This window comes from Heterodontus francisci, chromosome 30 (assembly GCF_036365525.1).
Source record: "Heterodontus francisci isolate sHetFra1 chromosome 30, sHetFra1.hap1, whole genome shotgun sequence".
NCBI classification, from domain to species: domain Eukaryota; kingdom Metazoa; phylum Chordata; class Chondrichthyes; order Heterodontiformes; family Heterodontidae; genus Heterodontus; species Heterodontus francisci.
The window spans coordinates 38,827,038-38,835,914 of NC_090400.1; the positions used below are offsets into that span (position 1 = coordinate 38,827,038).

General features: G+C 39.9%; 1 protein-coding gene across 1 annotated transcript in view; it reads left to right on the top strand.

Annotated features, from left to right (window-relative positions):
• The window catches only part of supt6h (SPT6 homolog, histone chaperone and transcription elongation factor), a 73,725-nt gene extending 69,969 nt beyond the window's left edge, over positions 1 to 3,756 (top strand). Inside the window, exon 37 of the mRNA XM_068010380.1 lies at positions 799 to 3,756. Coding sequence (XP_067866481.1) covers positions 799 to 988 — 190 coding nt within the window. The 3' untranslated portion in view covers positions 989 to 3,756. The remainder of the gene's footprint in view (positions 1 to 798) is intronic.
• Positions 3,757 to 8,877: the final 5,121 nt, after the last annotated feature.

The following is an 8,877-nucleotide window of genomic DNA, read 5'->3' on the forward strand; positions in this document are numbered from 1 at the left end:
GGTAGATACAAAGACACTATTTCCTCTGGCGGGGGAATCTAGAAGAAGGGGATATAATCTTAACATTGGAGCTAGGCCATGCTGGAAAGTTCAGAAATCACACAAGGGTGGTTGAAATCTGGAAATCTCCGTAAAAAGTTGTGGCTGCTCTACCATTTGGAGCTTTGAAGACTGAAGTGGATAGATTTTTGTTAGGTAAGGGTAAAGGCAGATAAATGGAGTTGAGGTACAGATCTAATTTAATTGAGCGGTAGAATATGCTAGATGAGCTGAATGCCCTTTTCCTGCTCTGAATGTTTCTATGTTTATATATCTTGAGAGATAAATTTTAGTTTTCAGCAATCCCATTACAGAGCTTTTGTACTGGGAGCTTGCATCAGGAACTTGTTGCATATAAAGAGTGGAAACTCATCAAGGAAGGCATCCACTGGACTCCCAATAAGCATTTCTACCATACCCAACTATATGTTGGGAGTGCTCAGATAAAAATGTGCCCACTATTTACCTTCAAATATTGGAATTGTCTTGTACATCAAAATGGGAAATGAAACATTGTAACCAGTTACAGTAGCAACCTTAAAATTGCAGCTAATTATCAAAAGTCTCAGGCAGAATGGATAAGGTACAGGTTTGCATCTGCCATACAATAGAAGCAATGTCCCAATCTCAGGTATTCAATCCAGGATTGTGATTGAAAGACGTGTTCTATGTTTGAATGATATACAGCTTAAGCAAATTATAACATAGTAAAAACATGGATTCAAGAACATTAATGTTGTTTTTCATCCTTTGACTTAGGACTTCAACTGCTCACACTGCTGTTGACTGGGGCAAAATAGCAGAACAATGGCTGCAGGAAAAAGAACAGGAAAGACGGAAACAGAAAGCAAAGATGACTCCTCGACCTTCACCGAGTCCCATGATTGAAGGCACCCCAATGTCCATCGCTGGTGATGCCACCCCACTGCTAGATGAAATGGATCGGTAGAGGAGGACAAAATGAACAGCTTTTGAACTTTGATCCCACCTTACCTGGGTCTGCTAATTTCAGTATTTCCCTATACCAAACAGCTACAAATTAGCTGGGGATTTTTTTTTCTAAGCAATTTCAGAATGTCTGTGACACTCAGTATTGCCCATACAACAGGAGGTGTGATACTTTCAGAAGCCTAAGGGAAATCGCTGGAATGAATAGGCCAATGTATACTATGCCGAATGGCTGAACCAGTGAGTGCATATTCCTACCTAACTGGGATTTGCACGTGCGCAAAAAATGTCAGTTTACAGACAGCCTAATTTTAATTTCAACGGAGCTGGTATTTCAGAACATTTGTAACTGTTAAGTAATGGATAACTCTGTAAAGCATGCTGGTTATCACCTGCTTGACAAATACAAATGCTTCATATGCTATAATGGTGTACATAAGTAGGTATATGCAAAATTGTTTTGTTTTTTATGCTTGTGGTGAAACTGGGCAAACAACAAACCAATCACCAGCCCGTGGTGCTTGTGTGTTCTGGTGGGAAAAGATAGTTTAAATTGTACTTGATTTAATAAGATCTTTTTTCCCTTTAAATAAAAGAGCATTTACTTTTCAAGACACTTTCTCACTTTCTGGTTATTTTGTAACTTATCAAATCAGAAGAATATATTTCAGTTATCTAATAAGAACTTGCAGTACAAAATGATTCAATCATAAATAGCTGTACTTCTGCATTTGTATTTTAAAGCCATTCAGTATGTAAATGATTGCATAAAGTAGTAATACATGAGGGATTTCCATAATCTCAGACTGAGAAGTTGAATCAGTTTATCAATATCTGAATTCTGATGATGTTTTCATATATATATATATATATATATGTGTGTGTGTGTATGTATGTATATGTGTGTGTGCATAGAGTGGGTGTATTCCATTTTCAGTTTTTCTTTGCAGCAGCAGTTGATCTGACAGATGGAAGGTAGGCTCCGACTATTGTACCAAGTCGTCTGAGCTGGAGTGCCATTGCGCCATGTCATTTGATCTGCAGCAGTTTGATGTAGTAATATATACAGGGTATGCTGTTTCCCTTCAGCAGGTACTGAAATGAGATATGCTGCTGTGGTTCAAATCACATGGTACTAGCACATCAGCTCAACTCAACTCACCCAATCAAGAATTTATCCTGTGGTTCTGCTACTAACAGAAAACCACACCACACATTCCACTTGTAAGGAATGACACGAAGAATGGAATAGCTGTACCATTCTTGATATCTGTAAAGTCACCTGAATGCCTTCATATAGTATTCCCTTGTAAGACTCCAACTTGTGTGCGCTGTATTTTTCATTGTTGCGGCAAAATAGCATGCCCAATTTATATTAAATTACTGCTTTAGGTCACATTTGGCAATAATGTAATTTAAACCCCTTTTAGAAACATAGTGCAGAAATAATTGAAGGCCTTTCAGAAATATATTTTAGAGTACTGTATTAGCCAAGATATTTAACCTAATGGAGATCATAACCAGTTTGTATTAAACATTTGCATTGCTCATGAAAAAACATTAATTGGAGTTACTATCCTCCTTGTAGTACCAGTATTTAATTCCTGAAATTAGGCGTCTTCTCTGAAACTGGGCCAAACCTGGATTATAAGTGTTGAACCCACAGCCATAAGGTTTCAATATGGAATAATACAAAGGTTTAGAACTGGTGCATTGTCCAAATATCTGGTTTCAACTTTGCTTTATTATTAATTAAAAAGCTAATCGGGGAATTTAGTTCCATGGCTAGAAGTGAAGTTTTTAGTTGAAAAGTGGTAAATTTATGATTTACTTGAGGCACACTTGGGATGTGCTTGTGGTACCTTAATAAGCATTTGACCTGATGCAATGTCTCATTTACCAAAATAACTGTAAACAACTTTTTACATCATAAGTTAGTTGCAGAAACACTAAAATGATTGGATTTGCAACAGAGTCCAAGTCCTATCTAAGGGCATTGAAATGTTGGAGTTCGTTTGTCAAGGGAGTGATTTCAATCAAGTAGGAAGAATAATGTTGCCTATCCAAAATGATTGATACATGAGAACTTCATTTTGTATCTAATTGTTTTGCATTGCAGAATAATTTTACACAATCTTGAAAGATGTCACCTCGAAGAGGCGAGTTGGCATTTTCAATACAATCTTTACCTAGTTCACTGAAGTATCTAAAGCTCTTGTTCTAAATAAAAGTACTGTGAATTCAAAGCTTGCTTATTGAAACGCGCATTTTGTGGCTACAACAAGCAGGTACAAATGTAGCCGTATACAATTTGAGTAAATCCGCTATGGCACTGTTAACTGGCCTGCAAAAGCATCTGAATTTACAAAGTTGTAGTTAGGTTGAATGTGAGCAAGCTTGGGCTGTGCACTGAAGCCGTTCTATGCACACTGGGAACTGTATTATGCTTTGAAATATAATGTAATTCTGTTTCATTTTACATTGAAGAAAAACATGTTTAAACTTATATAATTGCTGGTATCTTAAATTTACTTATTACTAGTTATTTTATTGGTAAGAATGCCTTTTCCTACTGATTACATATGGTGGGAAACATATTACATAGAAAATAATGGGGTTCTCATTGCACTCTACTATTTCAATAATTTAAAGTTTTATGGTTTCATAATTAGCATTAAGTTGTGTTTGCAACACAAGGAAATTTAAACCGTATTATGCTTTCCATTCTTGATGTCTGTATCTTCCATGAATAAAGCAAATACACCAAGACATTCATGTTTCAATATTTTAATGACTGAATTCTCATAGAAGTTCAAAGACTGACTGTTTTCCTTGGAGAAGAAAAGGCCAAGAGGTGATTTCATAGAGGTATTCAAAATCATGAGGGGTCTGGGCAGCGTAGATTGAGAGAAATTGTTCCCACTCGTGAGAGCATCGAGAACGAGAGGGCACAGATTTAAAGTATTTGGTAAGAGAAGCAAAAGTGACATGAGGGGAAAACTTTTACTCAGAGTGGTTTAGGTCTGGAATGCACTGCCTGAGAGTGTGGTGGAGACAGGTTCAACTGATGCATTCAAAAAGGAATTAGACCGTTACATGAAAAGGAAGAATGTGCAGGGTTACGAGGAGAAGGAGGGGGAATGGAACTGAGTGAATTGCTCTTTCAGAGAGCCGGTGCGGACATGATAACACTAGCAATGCTGTGATTCTGTAACATCAGTTCACAAAACTTCAAAAATGTTTGTCGGTGTGTGCAGCATGAAAGTTAATCTGCATTTAATATATTCTATTCAAAATTGTAGGCTCCAAACATTTTTTAGTTCCAAATACAAAATCATTTTCATTTGAACTTCTTTAAACAGCTATAAAGTGAAAGTTTTTCTTTTGTTGAGGACATCTCTCAAGGGGATCAGCATTTTACTGTCTGAAACTGGAGCTTGTATGCTTGAAGGAAAATGAATACTTTAAAGGAGTGCTTTAACTATTATATACTCCCCACATATTTTGTAACATTTATGTCTTATTTATGTGCAAATAGTACAGCAAGGGGCAGATGTATGGTTAAACTCAAATAACCAAAAGTTGCTGTCCGTTTGTGCTGCTCCACGGTTAGTTTCTTGAACAATTGATCACTGTTAAAAGTACATTGAATAGCATGAACTTAATGTACTTGTGCAATGGATATGAATGGAACTCACTGCAAAGTTAGTCTTAACCATTTCAGATTCAATATCCTTTAACAATGTGATCAGTATTAATTACTGTTAAACAATCGCTCTGGTACTGAAAATTAACTATTACAAGTGTTTGGAGTCTTAATATAAAATTTTAATTTTTTTCTTTTCTGTCTCCTTTTCTGAATCTGATCTTACTTTATCTCCCTTTATTTCTTTCTGTACCTGATTGCCATAGAACTTCCTCCACTGTAATTTACACTTCCTTTTCAGTCCTTGAGCTGTTAATTTGACAATCTGGTTAAGGAGGTACACAGTTGTTTGCCCTGTTCACTCAGGTCCCAGATGCCCTGTTTCCCTTTCTGTGACATTGGCAGCTCGCACTTAGTGACTTGCCACCTAAAAGCAAAAAGTTAAAAGCCTAAATGCACATGGTCAAGCCTGACTAACAACAGGCACTATTAAATGCCCTGCTACAGCAACTTATGGCCCAATTAACTATTGACCTTGAGGGTATGCTTCACTTAAATCATTTTTCCTCCATTTAACAAAAACAAATCAACCATCTCACCTGATCTGGTTTCCATGTTCAGGCACTTGTATCAGTCACCAGGTCAGTCGACGCAATTATTTTTGTGAAAATTGGAGCTAATTCAGGATATGCATAGGCCATCCCAATGGGAAGCAAAATGATTCATTAATCAACATTGCCTGAGCCCTTTTATTTAAAAGAAAATTCTCTTTAGTTTTGTTCCAACTTCACAATGTCGACTCCTTGCTGTACAGGCGCCCTACAGTATGTCACCTAAGCAGCCATTATACATGAGTGTCTTGGAGTGCTTGTAGGCTACATACCTTTTTAATATCCTGCCAGCATCCCAGTTCAATCCAAATCCTGCCCTATCTCCACAATCGCAGTTCCAGGGAGGTTACTTAAAAGGGTTCAGAAGTGGAAACTTGGCTGATTTCCCCTTTTTAGCCTGAAGGAGTACAAGCCTATGTTAGAGCCTAACCTCAAGCTGGAATCTTGATCGCTGGATGGATTTCCTGAGTAATTGGATGACTCCCTTTTTTAAAAAAAAGTCAAAATATTGTGTATTAATTCCCCACTACTGCCAGTGATTTCAATTCAAATTTGGCTTCGTGGTGTATTTTGTTTCACAACAAAGTGATAAATTACATTAATCCACATATTTAATAAGCATCAAAACTGCTTAGTGAGCTTATCCAGTGAGTAAAATTGAACCATACACAACAGGAAGGTGTTAGCTTTAATTCTGTGTGGAGTTTGCTGATCTAAGCGCTACAGTTGGCCTTCGTGCCCAAGGGGGGAGTGAGGTGGAGAATCAGATCTGACCATTCCTAATTTCTACGACTGAAAATGCACTTTTAAGGACATTAGCTGAGGACAGGATTGAGCCTGGCAGTAATGAGCTTGTTGAATAGCTAGCTAGCAGCGTTAAGCATCAAGCAGGGTTACCTGAGTCAAAGAGAAAACAGTCTGTACTTGTGCAATTATACCAGAGAAAGAAGTCAATGCCTTCGGGGGGGGGGGGGGGGAAGAATTTTTCAATCAAATTTAAATACATCATTCTGTGCTGGCATTTATAATTTCTTGTTTTAGCAAGCTTGACCTCTTGTGGCAAAAACCTGCTAAGTAATATTATCAGAGCAGTTAGTGGAACATAGGAGCAGGGGTAGGCCTTTCAGCCCTTCGAGCCTGCTCCATCATTATTGATCATGCCTGATCATCTACCTCAATGCCATATTCCTGCACTATCCATATATCCCTTGATGTCATTAGCAACCAGAAATTTATCGATCTGTGTCTTGAATTTACTCAGTGACTGAGCTTCCACGACCCTCTGGGGCAGAGAATTCCAAAGATTCACCAACCTCTGAGTGAAGAAGTTCATCCGCTTCACAGTCCTAAATGGCTTGCCCTTTATTCTGAGATTGTGTCCCCTGGTTCTGGACCCCACAGCTAGGGAAAACATTCTTTCTGCATCTGACCGGCCGATCCCTTTAAGAATTCTGTAAGTTTCTATGAGAGAACCTCTCATTCTTCTAAACTCCAGAGAATACAGGACCAGTCTCCTCAATCTCTCCCCATAGGACACTCCCACCATCCCAGGAACCAGTCTGGTGAAACTCTGCTGCACTCCCTCAATAGCAAGAGAGAAATGTGCTGTGATTAAATTGGAGTTTGAGCTGGAGCACTCTAAATCGTTTCAGTAAGTTGTGCATAAACTTTGGTACAGTATGAACAGGTACTTTATTACATTAGACTCCAAAGAGCAATATGGTCCAAGAATTTATGCCTCAGAAGATATTGGTGCAAAACACTGTCATGTTGACTTCTCAGCATCTGAAAAGTGCAGTGAATGTATCTCCTCAGCTGTAATTGAATCCAGTTAAACAAGCAGCTGTCTATATGGATGTACTTTCCATGATAATCAATAGACAGTGTTGTTTTCCCCACCCACACCGCATAGTGAGAATCGCAAGGATTAATTATGAATGCAGGGCTGTAAGACAATAGGTTTCATTGTCAACTATTGGTTTCAGTGACTTGCCATGCAAAAAAAATAAAAGCCTAAACATGCAAGGTCAAGGCAAATGACAGATGCTGTTAAATGCCATGCTACAGCAACTTACAGCCCAATTTCCTAATGACCTTGGAGGTAGGTTCCACTTAAATCATTTTTCCTCTCATTTTTAAAAACAAAATCAGCCATCTTGCCTGATCTAGCTTCCTCATTCAAGCACCAAGTCAGTTGAAGCAATTACTTTTGTGAAAATGGCAGCTAATTCAGGAAATGCATAGGCCATCCCAAAGGGAAGCAAAATGATTTTTAAAAATTCATTCATGGGATGTGGGCGTCACTGGCAAGGCCAGCATTTATTGCCCATTGCTAATTGCCCTTGAGAAGGTGGTGGTGAGCTGCCTTCTTGAACCGCTGCAGTCCATATGAGGTAGGTACACCCGCAGTGCTGTTAGGAAGGGAGTTCCAGGATTTTGACCTAGCGACAGTTAAGGAACAGCGATATAGTTCCAAGTGGTGTGTGACTTGGACGGGAACTTGCAGGTGGTGATGTTCCCATGCATCTGCTGCTCTTGTTCTTTGAGGTGGTAGAGGTCGCGGGTTTGGAAGGTGCTGTCTAAAAAGCCTTGGTGCATTGCTGCAGTGCATCTTGTAGATGGTACACACTGCTGCCACTGTGCGTCGGTGGTGGAGGGAGTGAATGTTTGTAGATGGGGTGCCAATCAAGCGGGCTGCTTTGTCCTGGATGGTGTCGAGCTTCTTGAGTGTTGTTGGAGCTGCACCCATCCAGGCAAGTGGAGAGTATTCCATCACACTCCTGACTTGTGCCTTGTAGATAGTGGACAGGCTTTGGGGAGTCAGGAGGTGAGTTACTCGCCGCAGGATTCCTAGACTCTGACCTGCTCTTGTAGCCACGGTATTTATATGACTAGTCCAGTTCAGTTTCTGGTCAATGGTAGCCCCTAGGATGTTGATAGTGGGGGATTCAGTGATGGTAGTGCCATTGAATGTCAAGGGGAGATGGTTAGATTCTCCATTGTTGGAGATGGTCATTGCCTGGCACTTGTGTGGCGCGAATGTTACTTGCCAGTTCTCAGCCCAAGCCTGGATATTGTCCAGGTCTTGTTGCATTTCTACATGGACTGCTTCAGTATTTGAGGAGTTGCGAATGGTGCTGAACATTGTGCAATCATCAGCAAACATCCTCACTTCTGACCTTATGATTGAAGGAAGGTCATTGATGAAGCAGCTGAAGATGGTTCGGCCTAGTACAGTACCCTGAGGAACTCCTGCAGTGATGTCCTGGAGCTCAGATGATTGACCTCCAACAACCACAGCCATCTTCCTTTGCGCGAGGTGTGACTCCAACCAGCAGAGAGTTTTTCCCCTGATTCCCATTGAACTCAGTTTTGCTAGGGCTCCTTGATGCCATACTCGGTCAAATGCTGCCTTGATGTCAAGGGCAGTCACTCTCACTTCACCTCTTGAGTTCAGCTCTTTTGTCCATGTTTGAACCAAGGCTGTAATGAGGTCAGGAGCTGAGTGGCCCTGGCGGAACCCAAACTGAGCATCACTGAGCAGGTTATTGCTAAGCAAGTGCTGCTTGATGGCACTGTTGATGACACCTTCCATCACTTTACTGATGATTGAGAGTAGACTGATGGGACGGT